This window comes from Bombina bombina, chromosome 1 (genome assembly GCF_027579735.1).
Source record: "Bombina bombina isolate aBomBom1 chromosome 1, aBomBom1.pri, whole genome shotgun sequence".
Classification (NCBI taxonomy): Eukaryota; Metazoa; Chordata; class Amphibia; order Anura; family Bombinatoridae; genus Bombina; species Bombina bombina.
This window is the reverse complement of record NC_069499.1, coordinates 1,542,699,198-1,542,716,240: the sequence shown is the minus strand read 5'-3', so window position 1 is coordinate 1,542,716,240 and position 17,043 is coordinate 1,542,699,198. Positions and strand designations below refer to the sequence as shown.

Below are 17,043 nucleotides of genomic sequence, written 5' to 3'. Positions count from 1 at the left end.
TTCTAAGAATATTGCAGGTTGCTCATTTTGAGCATATGCACTTTTTGGATACTCAGTTTTTTGTCTTGGAAGGTTAGTTTTTTTTAAGCAATTCCTGCTCTTAGAAGAATTTCTGAATTGTCTACTCTTTTCTGTGGGCCTCCTTATCTAGTTTTCCCATCCATATAAGGCAGTTTTGTGATTTAATTTGATTTCTTTAAGTGGTGTTTTTTGATCAAATTTGCAAGGCAGTTACTTAGGTCCATACCAGTGTTGCTTAGCGGGCAGCTTAACAGATTTAGAAGCTGAAGACTGCATGTTTGAGAGTAGTTATAAGTGCTGATTGTTCTTTTGCTTATCTTTTTCATATTTTTCCTTTTTTGATATTTTTGCTTTTTTTCTGAAGTGGCTTGATAGGAAAGTCCTTCAATCAGTAGTTTCTGGACAGTAGATGTTCAAAATAAGAGAGGGTTTTGAACATACATATAATTAAATAATATTATGTACCGCCCAGAAGCTGTGGCCTCCACAGCTTGGGCATTAGTTACCCTGGAGTAATGGCTCGTTGACTCTAACCACCTTTACGAAAGAAAATATAATGTATGCTTACCTGATTAATTTCTTTCACGGTGGTGAGAGTCCATGAGACCCACCCATTTTTTTTGCTAGATGAAATGCAGAGCTGGATCGCTGATGTTTTGGGGATGTGTGAGCTACAAAGGCACAGGAAATTTGGTCAGAATTGATGGCAAGATGAATGCAGTATGTTATCAAATAGAACCCCTCATTTTCCACTTCTTGATTAGAGTTTGAACACTGCTGATTTGCATTCTCAATTCCATGGATATCTTTTTATATCCCTTTCCTGTTTTATACAGTTCAACTACCTTTTCCCGCAGATCCTTTGACAATTCTTTTGCTTTCCCCATGACTCAGAATCCAGAAACGTCAGTGCAGCACTGGATGAAAGATGCAGGGTCTGTCAGGAGTCCAGAAACTCATTGACCTTTTATACACACACACTAATTACAAGCAAACAGATCACAGGTGTGGATGGTTACCTTTAATAGCCATTTAAACCCCTTTGTGTCAACTTGTGTGCATTTTATCAGGCCAAAATCACCAGGGTATGTAAACTTTTGATCAGGGTCTTTTGGGTAGTTTCTGTTGTCATTATGATTTAAAAAGAGTAAACACAGTTGATTGATAATAAATGGCTTCAGCCAAACACTAACCAAGAGTGAAAGAAAAGTTTTTGTGTTATCATTCATATTCTCAGAAAAATGGCCAAGAAATCATAAATTCTGCCAGGGTATGTAAACTTATGAGCACAACTGTATATTTATAAAAGTGCATACATTTAAAATGAACAAAAAAGACTTGTCATGATTAAAGGGATACTGAATCCAATTTTTTTTCTTTTATGATTAAGATAGGGCAGTAATTTTAAGAAAATTTCTAATTTACTACTGTTACAAATTTTTTTTTCGTTCTCTTGGTATCTTTATTGGAAAAAGCAGGAATGAAAGCCCACCAATCAGCAAGCGCTATCCAGGGTCTGAACCAAAAATAGGCCGGCTTGTAAACTTAGATTACAGCTTTTTCAAATAAAGATAACAAGAGAATAAAGAAAGTTGATTAAAATTGCATGCTCTATCTGAATCATGAAAGAAAAAATTTGGATTCAGTATCCCTTTAACTCTTCAGCAGTACTGCCACACTAATCAGTATGTCAATCTCTATTTAAGGCTGGTAGTGTACACTGACATTTTTAGATTGGACTTTGGCTGCTTCACGTTTGTATATATAAATAGCCCCTTAGAATAGAAGGTGACTTTGTTTTCACTTGTAGGATCACATCTGTGTTTTTTGGGGGTGGTACTCCCAGCCTTGCAAGCCCCTCGACCATTGCAGCAGTGCTTGATGAGATATCCTGTCATGCTTTGCTGGAGCGTGATGCTGAGATTACATTGGAGGCTAATCCGACATCCTCCGAGAGGAGTCGGCTGCATGGATTTCGGGAAGCTGGAGTGAATCGTATATCTGTGGGCCTGCAGGTAATACACATGTCCTCTGTGACACTTCATTGTCTCTCCACAGTTTAAAGAGATATTATAGTCAACATTAAACTTTCATGATTCAGATAAAGCAGGCAATTTTAAGCAACTTTCTAATTTACTCCTATTATCAATTCTTCTTCGTTCTCTGGGTATCTTTATTTGAAAATACAGGAATCTAAGCTAACAAGCCGGCCCATTTTTGGTTCAGCACCCTGGGTATCATTTGCTGATTGGTGGCTACATTTAGCCACCAATTGGCAAGCACTACCCAGGTGCTGAACCAAAAATGAGCCTGGTCCTAAGCTTACATTTTTGTTTTTTCAAATAAAGATACCAAGAGAACAAAGAAAAATTTAGAATAAGAGTTAATTAGAAAGTCGCTTAAAATAGCTGCTCTGTCTGAATCAATGAAAGTTTAATTTTGACTGTAATGTCCCTTTAACTAACCACTCATTGTCTTCTCCTTGTTGTCATTTATCTCTGCTATTTTTATTTTCCTGTCCATATCCATTATCTCTCTCAACCTCTTCACCTGGCTCCCTCCCATCCTGTCCTGATTCTATTCTCCCTATCTCTCACTCACTTTCTACAGTAATCTCAACCCTTCTCTTCTTGCTCTTCTTTAATCAATCTCAGCTCTATTATGCATTTTTATCTATTCTTAATGATCTCAAATCACATAGCTCCACGTTCTTCTTTTCTTAAAGTCCTTTACAGTTATTAGTTAACACTTAATTTTTCCTGTGTTATCTTCATTTCATTTTTCCATGTTCCCCCGGCTGTCTTTCGTCCACCAAAAAGTCTTTAGATGATAAGGAGCTCCATCTCCTGGGTAGGACTCATACAGCTTCTGAAACGCTTCACACTCTTCATGAAGCTCGTCAACTTTTTCCCGGGCGAACTTCAGTGGACATCATTTTTGGTCTTCCTGGGCAAAGCCTGGACTCTTGGCAGCACTCTCTGCAGCATTTGTTGACTGTGTGCGATGACCATTTGTCACTATACCAGCTGACCTTGGAGAGAGGCACCTCGCTCTTCAGACTGGTAAATGAGGGTCTCCTCCCACCCCCAGACCCTGATCTAACTGCACACATGTATGATGATGCCAGGAATACTTTGTCTGCAGCTGGATTCCGACACTATGAAGTATCAAATTTTGCTCGGAATGTGAGTTAAAGGAATATGAAATGCTTTTAGATTGTAGAATAAAATGCTTTTAATTATCTGTAGTAAAAAAAAATCTCAGTATTCTTTAATGGATGATTCTAGCGATAAAATTAAATACATTACATAAAAGTTAATCGATTTTAACCTCTACAGTGACTACCTGATTTACACTAAAGAAGCTGGCAATTAAACAATTAGAAATCTGGCCCATTTAAAGGACCAGTAAATACAGTAGATTTGCATAATAATAAAATGCATGATAAAAAAAGACAATGCAATAGCACTTAGTCTGAACTTCAAATGAGTAGTAGATGTTATGTCTATTTCCACTATTTTCCATTGGCCAATCACAAATGCATATTCTGTGAATTCTTGCACATGCTCAGTAGAAGCTGGTAACTCAAAAAGTTTAACTATAAATAGACTCTGCACATTTTCTTAATGTAAGTTAATTGGAAATGTGTTTAAAATTGCTGCTGTGTCTGAATTCTGAAAGTTTAATTTGGACTTTAGTGTCCCTTTAACACAAACAATCATATCCCCTGAATTCTATTTTTACCCAGAAATATATGAGCCATTTTTAAATGTATCTTAATTATTGGCATTTACTACCTCCTTAGGAAATGAGTTCCACATTTTGATTGCTCTTACCGTGAAAAGCCATTTACTTTTCTGGAGATTAAATCTTCTTTCCTTTAGTTTTAAATTGTGATTTTGTGCCTTGGAATAAACAGCTCCGGATATAGGCCTTGAATATATTTATATAAACTAATCATATCACCTCTCAAACACCTTGTATCTAGAGTAAACTGATCCAATTTATTAGATTGTGTCATTTTATCACTAGTGACACAGCAAAGCTATGTGTTTAACCCCCATAAAGCAACATCAATCAAGAGATTTAGTTTTTTATCTTTTCCTCTTTTACTGCAATTTAACTCTGAAATTTGTGGTTCCAGTTCCTGCAAGAATTGTAGACTCCAGACTTCACAAACCTAACCCTGCTGCAGTCTACAGAGCAACGCATTTACTACTGATTAGCGCATATATATTTGTCTCAGAGCAGATAAGGGAAACCTAGGTTTCAACATGGCGTTTACTTTATGTACACTAAAATGTTAGTTATTTCTTCAATATTTAAATTACATCATTTTAAAAAATGTATATAATTCACTTTTTCTATTTTTTTCTTTTAATATATTATGTCTAGGTAGTCAGTGTTTTATATCCCTTTTAAAGGAACTTTAAACACCATTTGTGTAAAACCTGTTCTTGTCTCTCATTTCCTTGAGAGGCAAAAAGCAAATTATGTAAGCCAAGTTTCCTTCACAATGCTGTAGATTGCTTAAATCAGCTATACACTGAACACAGTGATTGCTTAGAGCGGTGGACACCAAATTGTACAGCTAGTTTTAAGTGACCACAAATAAGTGAAATTAATATACTCACCTCGGTTTTAAAGTAGTTTTATAAATCATTACTAAAGTGCGAGTTTTAAATGCTTACAAAACATTTATCTATGTTTTTTTTGCAAAGCATTGCCACTAATTACTGATATATAAGCCAAAACATATCAAAGTAATTTTCACACAACTCACATGTTTTCTGCCCCAAAAAAGGGCATGAGTTAGTGTATTTATGGAAAGGAATATTTCTAAAAAATGGGCATGAGTAGGCCAGATAGATCACATGTATGGTATTGCATATGGCACATACAGTCTCGCATTGGCGCAATAGAAATCGTGATTAGTGTGAATAGACATCAGCACTTATATTTATCATAATGTGCCCTCTTTTGTTCACAAAATAATAGTAAGGTTTTGCCTCTGGTTGGATGGAGAGACTGATTTAACTAAGTTACTTTTCTGACACAATATAAAATCTTAATTTAATTTTAGGTCAGTTCAAATATTTGCAAGTTACCTGTATAGTTGCCCCTTTTTTCTTCTTAAATGGAATTAGTCCACAGCTGCATTCATTACTTTGGGAAAATAAGAACATGGCCACCAGGAGGAGGCAAAGGCTTAAATACTCCTCCCACTCCCCTCATCCCCCAGTCATTCTTTGCCTTTCGTCCCAGGAGGTTGGCAGAGAAGTGTCAGAAATATGGAGGGTAGTACTCTTCGGCATGGGACAGGAGTTTTAAGTAATCCTGTCTCTCAGTGAGGGCATGGATTAAAGTTAGAGTCCGGAGATGCAGGAAGAGTCTTTCTGCAAAACCATCCCGACTCATGTTAACAGCTTCTCAAGCAATCGGCGTTGTTGAACTTTGCTCCGCTTCCTGCTTTCTTCTCTCAAGTCCATGGCGGAGGCGATGCTACTATTCGTCACACTTGAAGGGCCCTGTTCCTGTTCCACAGCATAGATTCCGGTAAGATCGTTTCATTTTACTTTCTTTATGAATGTACTGTAATACAAATGTGATCCCGAGAGGCAACCACCTTGCGGGCCTAACTTAACATAATAGTCTCAGTAAGTATCCTTTAGTATCTTGGAATCAAGGGTTAATATCTCCTGATCATAGGAGGTGGTGAGTGCCCCAGCCATTGTGGGTGTCGGTTGCCGTTTTTGTTTTACTTCTTTAGTACAAATATGCATATCCTCTATCTAGTTATGGAGGATTCTGATACTGAGACGGTTTTAAATTCAGATTATGCGTCCGGTGAAGAATCCGGATTGGCCTCGTTGACACATGTCAACCAGTTTTGTTCTGTATGCCATATGAGAGCGCCTTGTTCCATGGGCTTGGGGAATCAAGGGACAGCTGAGCCATCCGCCTCTGGGGGTCCTGTCCTCCTAGAGGCGAGTTCCCTACTGTTCAATACTTCTACACATGCGGGTAACCCAGTTTATGATTATTCCTCCATGCAGGGCGGCGTGTTCCCCCGGAGGTTGCAGCATGTTTTCGCTTCCCCATATTTTTGGCGATTATTCGTCTGCAGTCCAGACGTAAATGTGTGATTGTGCTTGTGCCCTATTGTCCCGGGTCTACCACCTTGGGGAGGGTCTGTACAGTTACCTGTGGGTGTAACTGTGCCTGAGTGTTGCGCCTTTCATTATAGAGTGGCGCGCCTTAGCGTCTAACTAAGACATGTTTTTCAGTTATTAAATGATCCTATCCTTCTCGGATTTGGGAATTTTCAGTCTGCTTCGAATGGTGAACCTCATTAGACATGTGGGGATAATGTAATCTCCTGACTGTTCTTTTTGAGCTCTTTCCCAGTTTTTTAGAAGATTAGGGCTCCGTTTGGCTGGTCCTGCTGTAGGCCTGTTTTCTTATTGGGCGTTAACCTACAGGTTGCCTTATATTTTCTTTTTATCCGATTAGGATGTCTTTTAATTTGTTTATTATTTTCCTTCGGGAATCTTAAACTGGGATTGATACACTCTGTTACTTTTTTCGGAAGTGTTTTTGAGGACATGTTAGTCCTATGTTTGTCTGTTTTCCCTTCTTCTCCTCTGAGGGAGGATTTTTGCAGCTTGACGGTTAGGACCTGGGTGCAGGCTGGTCCTGTTGAGTGCTCATGTTATTTGTTTTTACATTCAACTAAGCATTCTAGAGGACCTGTGGGTCTACAAGGCAGGAATGATTGTCTCAGTCCTTATAGCCTTCAATTTGGATGACTGGGTCAGCGGAGTTTCTGCTGCGTCGTTCTCTATGGCGTCTGGTATTGCTAGACCCTAGAGTTTCTCTCCCACGTGGTGGAGAGTTTGAGGGCTTAGCGCCTTCTTTCCGCCGGTTTGCCCTTTTTCTTTTGAGGCTCGAGGATTGTTTTTAAACTGGTCCTCAGCAGCTAGTAGTTTGAAGGGTAGTTCAGCTGCCTTGCAGCAGTTGGGTTACAGAATGTAACAAGTTGCAGCTATTGCACATCGACTGTGTACTGTCTAGCTGTTTATTCTGAGACTTTTTGGTCTTCCTTTATGGTCTCCATGTTAGGCTTCCTTTTAGGGGCCTGGGAGATGTTTGTTCCATGTTAGGGACACTGGGCGTGGTCTCCTTGGGCTTGCTTGGGGTTCCTCCCCGTACTGGGGATGGTTTGCGCCCCTTTTTCCCTGTGATCATCCGCATGTACGGAGGTGATTTGGAGACCAGCCTTTGCTCGAGTTGTTTTGACCTCGAGATATTCCCTTTTTTTTGTCCTGAGGCTGTTGGTGCATCTAGAAGCTCTAGCGTTGTTGTCAGCTTTTACCGCCTTAGCTCCTTTGGAGAGTGGGACTTCGGCAAGGGGTGTTCTCTTCCTTTGATCAGGACTTGCAAGTTTTTTCTCGTTATCTGGGTTGATCTGGATATTGCATTAGTGTCCCCTGTGGTCTGGGTTGTTATTCAGACGGGGTATTAACTTTGTGGGTATTGTTAAACAATTGGGGGTTTGGACATGTTCTCTCTGGGGCTTCCGGTTGCTGAGTTTCACTCAGCATTTTCCCTTGTGGATCCCGTTGTGGGGTGGTACCGGACCTTTAGGCTCCAGGGTTGGTTCTGGGTTCCCCAGTTCCTGTAGACTTGGGCTATGTCCTTTTACTTGGATTACTTGACCTGTTCTTGGTTGGCAAGGTTTTCTGAGTGTGGTTGCTCATTGGGCTTGTTTTGCACCTTAGGCAGTTTCCCTTGGTCAGCTTGCTGTAGTATCCATTGAATTCTCTGTTCTGCAGGTGAATGGACTGGCAGTGGCACTGCTGCTACTATTGCACATTGATTGCGTGTTAGCAGGCTAGTTTTTAGGGGAATCACTTTCAACAGGGCTCTCCGTTAGCCTGTGGCTTGTGGAAGGTGCTGCCTTTTGGCCTTTCCCCTTCTTGGGTGAGAGCTTTTTATGGAGATATAGTCCTTTTTCTTAGGGCTTCTCCTGGATCAGGAGATGGGACCTGTGAGTTTCCCTAGCAGAGAGGGATATTCTCTCTGGGTTGTTACGTTCCATTTGGAGTCTTGCTGGCTCTGTGTCAAGACTAAGTTGGAACGTTTTGATAGATCCTTTGGGTCTATGGTCCTGTTGTCTGTTCTAAGGAGTCGGGTTGCACCCGTGCTCTGTTGGATTGGCTGTGACCATTCTTCCGCTCGTTTATAGATGGTTTTGGGGTTCTTCTGTTCCCCTGTTTCAGACCTGCCGTTGCTGGGACTGGCCCGGCTGGGAGTGGGTTCTGAGAGACGTTGTCATCTACAGGATCTAGGTGGGCATAGTAGCTATAGCTAGCTCCCTAAGCTTACAAGCAGAGGGTCTAGGATTGTTCCACTTCAGGTTTTTGGGTGTCACTTCTCTTGCTTGGGGGACCTCGTGGAGGTTATGATTCCCCTTTCTTTGGAAGACCTGTGGGTAGGTCTGGCAGCTTGGATTGTCTAGCATGTGCCCTCTGTCTGGGAGTTGTCTTTTGCAATCTGTTCTTTTGTTGGGCGCTTTTGCTCTCAGCAAGTTTTCTCTGTGTCATCCTAAGGATGGCGGCGTGTTCTTGACTCTGGGTTTTTTCGTCTAGGTCTGTTACACGTTTTTTTTTAGCGGAATACTTTAGTGTTCCAAGTATGGACGATGTGAGGACTCTGTCTTCTGTTGCCTTTTGGTGCTTTTGCACAACGTTTGAGAGAAAGTTTCTCTGTCCCTATGCCCGGTCCTATACCTCCTGTTTTTTTTCTGGTCTAGGCGTAGTCTCCCCTGTCCGTCAGGACCCATTTGGGCCCTTGTGAGCTGGGCTCGCTCTGGGGAGTTTCCTTTATGGATTTGTGAACTTTCGTTTTTTTCCTTCGGTTCTTCTGGCCCTATCCCTTTGGGAGTTTAGGCTGGTGTTCACTTCTTTAGTGAGGGGTAAGTAGTGAGGGACGGACTGTTGGGCGACGGTGTCTCCTGGAGGCCTGTTGGCTCAGTTGAGTCCGATTTTACGGTCTCTAGCTAGGCTCTGGACTACCTGCGGGTCAGTGTCCTCTGGGCTTTTCCTTTCAAAGTTTTCTCAGCTTCGGACAAAGCTGGGGTTTTTGTGGGCAGTGGTTTCAGGCTTGGTGCCCTCAGAATGGGCCACCTATTGTACCCTACCGTCTTGGCATTCAGTGTCCTCTATAGCTTGGGTATTGTTTTCCCAAAAGTAATGAATGCAGCTGTGGACTCTTTCCATTTAAGAAGAAAAACATAAATTATTTAATACCTTTTCATGTGGGGCGTCCTTATTTTATTCTTCTGGCACCTTTCACCCTGATATTTCTTCTACTGTTCCTTGTTCCTATATTTAAGCCTTTGGCTAGGGTGTCTTTACCTCCTTCGGGTGGCCAGGTTCTTAATTTTCCAAAAGTAATGAATGCAGCTGTGGACTCTTTCCATCAGAAGAAAAGAAAATTATCAGGTAAGCATAATTTATGTTTTTTTTGCAAATGTAAACACCATGAAACAAACAGACAACGAACTAGAATTTTAATAGTTTGGTCTCATTATTTATTTTATTCATATTCAAAAGGGGCAACTATAGCTTGTAAATATTTTAACTGTGCTGTGTATGGATCTGATTTAGATTAAGATTGCGCCATAAAAGCCATAGACAACACTGTACCCCTTCTCTGTTAGATCACTTAAAGGGACATGAAAGGAAATGATTTAGGTAGAACATACCATTTTAAACAACTTTCCAGTTTACTTCTATCGTATAATCAAATGTGTTTCATTCTCTTGGTATCATTTGTTGAAGGAGCAGCAATGCACTACTGGTTGCTGACTGAGCACATGAGCGAGCCAATGACAATCGGTGTATATATATATGCAGCCACCAATCAGCAGCTAGAACCTAGGTTATTTACTGCTCCTGAGCTTACTTAGATAAACCTTTTTCAGCAAAGGATAACAAGAGAAGGAAGCAAATTAAACAATAGAAGTAAATTGAAAAGTTGTTTAAAATTGTATGCTCTGTCTAAATCATGAATGTCTAATTGTGACTGTACTGTCCCTTTAACTCAGTTCTGATCTTAAAAATCCTTGGAACTCTCCTTTTAACTCTCAATGTGCTGCGACAGGTGGCATGACACTTTTTTTTGTTGTTGGTAAAATCAGTCTCACCATACAACCAGAGCAATTTTGCAACCTTTTTAGGTCAATGTTTCTAAATTTATGTAAAGTCAATTGGCCTTTAACTTGATTTTTTATTTTTTTTGTGCAACACTTTTTAAAATAAATATTTTTGTATTAGTGCACTTTCATACTGGTGATTTGTGGCAAATTAGTTGCCCCTTGGTTGGCGCACATAAACACACAATTAATACATTTTCCTTATAGTATGCATATATAAAAAACAAACAAGACCAGAAACCAACCTCATACTCAATGTCTCTTTCTGTAGGGAGCTCTCAGTACCCACAACCAATCTTATTGGCTTGGAAAACAGTACATTGGGGTTGGACCAGGTAAGTCCAAATTGTTAGCTGCCGGTGATACACATTATTATTATGCTGTTTACATTTTACATAGGATTTTTGCAGTGAAAGTTATGTATCATATTGTTTCCATTCATCTTTAAGAATAATAATAAAAAAAACTATTTGAGCAAATGTAAAGCAGTTTGCATTAAAATTAAGTTGAAACTAGTATATTTAATTATGCAACATTTAATTAGTTAAAGGGCTATTAAACCCACATTTTTTCCTTCGCGATTCAGATAGAGCATGCAATTTTAAGCAACTTTCTAATTTATTTATATTATTAATTTCGTTCTCTTGGTATCTTTATTTGAAAAAGCAATAATTTAAGCTTAGGAGCCGGACCATTTTTGGTTCAGCTCCCTGGTTAGCGTTTGCTGATTGGTGACTACACCAATCAGCAAGCGCTACCCCGGTGCTGAACCAAACATGGGCCGGCTCCTAAGCTTAAATTCCTGATTTTTAAATAAAGAAACCAAGAGAGCAAATAAAAATTGCCTATAGGAGTAAATTAGAAAGTTGCTTAAAAGTTGAGTTTTTTATTAAGTTGGAACGTCTGCAGTTGATTATGAGAAAGCTTATTGATCCCATCATTCTCATGGTCTACAGGAGCCCACGGACGTTTTGTGCCACGAGGAAGTGGTGGAGTAAGGCGAGAAGCTCGGATACAAACTCTGGAACCTGAACCCTGGATGAGGGAAGTGACGCTATACGGACATGGCACACGCAAAGTAACTCTACTGAGTGACCTGGATGTGTAAGTTCCATCAGGTGTAAAAAGAAAACTACACCCACCTTTCATAATGCTGAACCCCAGCCCCCTAATAAAGGGACACAAAGCACCAGCCCCATAATAAAAGGACACAAAGCACCTTGTGATTAAAATAAATTTCTCTTGTTTTGCTATAGAACAGTGATGGCTAAACTTGGCACCCCTGGTGTTTCAGAACTACATTTCCCATGATACTCAACTAGACCTAAGTATCATGGGAAATGTAGTTTCAAAACATCTGGGGTGCCAAGGTTAGCCACCATTGAGTAAAGAAGAGCACTTCAGCCAAGTTTAAACGTTTTAAAAAATGAAATAAAACTTTGTTTGCTGCAGATGTTTTTCAGTAGCCAAACTCCACCCACCAGTTACCTTATTTTGAGAAGCCAAGCTGTGCTTGTTATTGGAGTAGACACAGTTAGCCACAGTAATTATTTTAGAAAAAACTACAGCTTATCAGCTGGGGACAGTGAGGTAAAGATCTTCAGCAGGGTTAGCCTTGAGAATCCTGCAATATAAAAGTATACTGCAAAGTTGATTTACTAGGGATAATTAAGCATTTTATATAACAATATCATGTGTTTACTGTCTATGGTCCCCCATTCCCTCTCTCCCTCAGTTCTACCTTCTGATCTTGTTTTGTTTATCAGCTTATCGGAGACGTTGGTTCTAGGTCTACGTACAGACACCGGGATTACACATGATGTGAGTATGACTGGATCCTTTGGGGCGTTACCTAGAAAGAGGGAGACTAGAACTTTCTAGCAAAAAAACATGACAGCGGAGAGATAACATGACATTAATTATGGAATTAATCCTTTTGCACTGCCAGTTAAAGGGATACTATACTCAAAATCCAATTACCCCATAACATTTTTAGTTCAAGTGATATGGAATTCAGCAGAATGCTTGGGCTACACAGCATGGGGCTTTGAATTTCAAATAGTGTTTTTAAAAACACATCGCTATTTTTTTTTTTTTTTTTTTTTTAAAAGGGACATGAAACCCAAAATATTTCCTTCATGGTTTACATAGAGAATGCAGTTTTAAACAACGTTTCAATTAACTTCTATTATCTATTTTACCTAGTTCTCTTGTTATCTTTTGTTGAAAAGCATTACCTAGGTAGGGTCAGGAGCTGGGAGCTAGCTGCTGATTGGTAGCTGCGCATATATGCCTCTTGTCATTGGCTTACCGATGTGTTCAGCTAGCTCTCAGTAGTTGCATTGCTGCTCCTTCAGCAAAGGATACAGAGAGAATGAAGCAAAATTGATAATAGAAGTAAATTGGAAAGTTCTTTAAAAATCTATTTTCCATCTGAGTCATGAAAGAAACTTTTGGGGTTCCATGTCCCTTAAATCATTTTTTAAATATTTAATCTAATCCGTTTGCATTAAATATTAGTGCAGAGCACTTGCTTGTGTTACTTATCTCACTGTTAAAGGGACAATATACTAGGGCGACTAGCTGAGGGGAGTTTATAGTAGTTAAAGGGACAGTCTACTCCAGAATTTATATTGTTTAAAAAGATAATCCCTTTATTACTGATTCCCCAGTTTTGCATAACAAACACAGTTATATTAATACACTTTTTACCTCTGTGATTATCTTGTATCTAAGCCTCTGCAAACTGCCCCCTTATCTCAGTGCTTTTGACAGACATGCGTTTTAGCCAATCAGTGCTGACTCTTAAATAACTTCACGGGATTGAGCACAATGTTATGGATATGGCACACATGAACTAACAGTGTCTAACTGTAAAAAATGCACTGAGATAAGAGGCAGTTTAATGGTTTAGAAATGAGCATATAAGCCTACCTAGGTTTAGCTTTCCACAAAGAATACCAAGAGAGCAAAGCAAATTTGATGGTTAAAGTAAATTGGAAACTTGTTTATAATTGCTGTACTATCTGAATCATGAAAGTTTAATTTAGACTAGACTGTCCCTTTAAAGAGGCTGCAGGAACCTTTTAAATGGGCTAAGCTGTATGTCTCCGACCCCCACTGGGAGGTTTATTACTGCTGCCACCTCTTATTGACGTAAGTTTTCTATAGCTGGTAGTGCAGTATCCACATTTTCGTATAGGTGGCAGCTATTTCAGTTAATAAAATAAAGGTAAAGCAGCTAGTGCTCCTATCACTGATTGTGCAAAGGGCAGGACATAATGTATCCTCACATGTAACCTACCCTATTGTTTTTACTGTATGTATTGTAATGTACCCCATAAATGTATTCTACTTTGTGCTGTATAAGTAATTATTAATAATAGTAATAATAATAAACCATGAATCAGTTTGGAACTTACTAAATGGGAGCAATTCAATACATTCGAGTGCTGTTTGCACTTGTGCAGGTACTCTCCTTGACATACCTGCTGTGTTTTAGGTTCCATAAACGCAGCACCCATGATTTGAGGCAGGTGCATGAAATGTATTTAGTGTTAAGCGTCCCTTTAATACTACAATTATTTATGTCACTTTATAGAAAATAAAAGACCATTGTAATATTCATTCATTATTTATTTTCCCTGATTTTGCTGTAAAGTACTTCTGAAAAGCATGCTGGTTCTATTCCCACCAGAGAGTTTGTCATTATACTTATGATGGTGACTTTTGTTATTCTACAACATACTACACACTGATTGTTTAGATCAGAGTACAAGCTACTTTATACCTGTACTTAACTGGCCTCAGCAAAGCAAAACAGGAACATAAATTCTACCCTAAACTGCAATTCTTAGCACAATGTACAAGGTTTTGCAAATCAACATGTTTTTTATTTAGTTAAAAACACTTATTTCTCTTGTTAAGTGTATCCAGTCCACGGATCATCCATTACTTGTGGGATATTCTCCTTCCCAACAGGAAGTTGCAAGAGGATCACCCACAGCAGAGCTGCTATATAGCTCCTCCCCTCACTGCCATATCCAGTCATTCTCTTGCAACTCTCAACAAAGATGGACGTAGTTAGAGGAGAGTGGTGTATTAACTTCAATCAAAAGTTTGTTATTTTTAAATGGTACCGGAGTGTACTGTTTCATCTCAGGCAGCATTAGAAGAAGAATCTGCCTGTGATTTCCATGATCTTAGCAGAAGTAACTAAGATCCACTGCCGTTCTCACATATTCTGAGGAGTGAGGTAACTTCAGAGGGGGAATGGCGTGCAGGTTTTCCTGCAATAAGGTATGTGCAGTTAACATATTTCTAGGGATGGAATTTGCTAGAAAAATGCTGCTGATACCAGATTAATGTAAGTTAAGCCTTAAATACAGTGATAGCGACTGGTATCAGGCTTATTAACAGCGATACATACTCTTATAAAAGTGTAATATAAAACGTTTGCTGGCATGTTAATCGTTTTTATATATGTTTGGTAACAAAACTTATTGGGGCCTAGTTTTTTTCCACATGGCTGGCTTGATTTTTGCCTAGAAACAGTTTCCTGAGGCTTTCCACTGTTGTAATATGAGTGGGAGGGGCCTTTTTTAGTGCTTTTCTGTGCAGCTAAAAATACTGACAGAGACATTCAGCTTCCCTCTGCATGATACAGGACATCTCTGAAGGGCTCAAAAGGCTTCAAAGTCGTGTTTGAGGAGGGTAACAATCACAGTAGACTGTGGCAGTTGTTGTGACTGTGTTTAATAAACGTTTTTGTCATTTATTATTCAGTTTTTGTTATTAAGGGGTTAATCATCCATTTGCAAGTGGGTGCAATGCTCTGCTGACTTGTTACATACACTGTAAAAATTTTGTTTTTCACTGTTATTTCAAATTTTGTCAAAATTTGTTTCTCTTAAAGGCACAGTAACGTTTTTTATATTGCTTGTTAACTTGCTTTAAAGTGTTTTCCAAGCTTGCTAGTCTCATTGCTAGTCTGTACAAACATGTCTGAAACAGAGGATACTTGTTCATTATGTTTAAAAGCCATGGTGGAGCCCCATAGGAGAATGTGTACTAAATGTATTGATTTCACCTTAAACAGTAAAGATCAGTCTTTATCTATAAAAGAATTGTCACCAGAGGGGTCTGTCTAGGGGGAAGTTATGCCGACTAACTCTCCCCACGTGTCGGACCCTTCGCCTCCCGCTCAAGGGACGCACGCTAATATGGCGCCAAGTACATCAGGGACGCCCATAGCGATTACTTTGCAGGACATGGCTGCAATCATGAATAATACCCTGTCAGAGGTATTATCCAGATTGCCTGAATTGAGAGGCAAGCGCGATAGCTCTGGGGTTAGACGAGATACAGAGCGCATAGATGCTGTAAGAGCCATGTCTGATACTGCGTCACAATATGCAGAACCTGAGGACGGAGAGCTTCAGTCTGTGGGTGACGTCTCTGAATCGGGGAGACCTTATTCAGAGATTTCTAATTTTAAATTTAAGCTTGAGAACCTCCGTGTATAGCTTGGGGATGTATTATCTGCTCTGAATGACTGTGACACAATTGCAGTGCCAGAGAAATTGTGTAGGCTGGATAAATACTATGCAGTGCCGGTGAGTACTGATGTTTTTCCAATACCTAAAAGGCTTACAGAAATTATTAGTAAGGAGTGGGATAGGCCCGGTGTGCCCTTTTCCCCACCTCCTATATTTAGAAAAATGTTTCCAATAGATGCCACTACACGGGACTTATGGCAGACTGTCCCTAAGGTGGAGGGAGCAGTTTCTACTTTAGCAAAGCGTACCACTATCCCGGTTGAGGACAGTTGTGCTTTTTCAGATCCAATGGATAAAAAATTAGAGGGTTACCTTAAGAAAATGTTTATTCAACAAGGTTTTATTTTACATCCCCTTGCATGCATTGCGCCTGTCACTGCTGCGGCGGCATTCTGGTTTGAGGCCCTGGAAGAGGCCATCCATACAGCTCCATTGACTGAAATTGTTGACAAGCTTAGAACTCTTAAGCTAGCTAACTCATTTGTTTCTGATGCCATTGTTCATTTGACTAAACTAACGGCTAAGAATTCCGGATTCGCCATCCAGGCGCGTAGGACGCTATGGCTCAAATCCTGGTCAGCTGATGTGACTTCAAAGTCTAAATTACTCAACATTCCTTTCAAGGGGCAGACCTTATTCGGGCCTGGTTTGAAAGAAATTATTGCTGACATTACTGGAGGTAAGGGTCATACCCTTCCTCAGGACAGGGCCAAATCAAAGGCCAAACAGTCTAATTTTCGTGCCTTTCGAAATTTCAAGGCAGGTGCAGCATCAACTTCCTCTGCTTCAAAACAAGAGGGAACTTTTGCTCAATCCAAGCAGGCCTGGAACAAGGGCAAGCAGGCCAGAAAGCCTGCTGCTGCCTCTAAGACAGCATGAAGGAGCGGCCCCCTATCCGACAACGGATCTAGTAGGGGGCAGACTCTCTCTCTTCGCCCAGGCGTGGGCAAGAGATGTTCAGGATCCCTGGGCGTTGGAGATCATATCTCAGGGATATCTTCTGGACTTCAAAGCTTCTCCTCCACAAGGGAGATTTCACCTTTCAAGATTATCTGCAAACCAGATAAAGAAAGAGGCATTCCTAAGCTGCGTACAAGATCTCCTTGTAATGGGAGTGATCCATCCAGTTCCGCGGACGGAACAAGGACAGGGGTTTTATTCAAATCTGTTTGTGGTTCCCAAAAAAGAGGGAACCTTCAGACCAATTTTGGATTTAAAGATCCTAAACAAATTCCTCAGAGTTCC

At 40.0% G+C, this 17,043-nt stretch overlaps 1 protein-coding gene across 2 annotated transcripts in view; it reads left to right on the top strand.

Moving 5' to 3' along the window:
- The window catches only part of RSAD1 (radical S-adenosyl methionine domain containing 1), a 67,670-nt gene that overhangs the window by 31,349 nt on the left and 19,278 nt on the right, over nt 1-17,043 (top strand). For both annotated transcript variants that reach the window (XM_053708819.1, XM_053708809.1), the window contains exons 4-8: nt 1,832-2,036; nt 2,841-3,206; nt 10,512-10,575; nt 11,197-11,344; nt 12,007-12,061. In XM_053708819.1, coding sequence (XP_053564794.1) covers nt 1,832-2,036; nt 2,841-3,206; nt 10,512-10,575; nt 11,197-11,344; nt 12,007-12,061 — 838 coding nt within the window. The remainder of the gene's footprint in view (nt 1-1,831; nt 2,037-2,840; nt 3,207-10,511; nt 10,576-11,196; nt 11,345-12,006; nt 12,062-17,043) is intronic.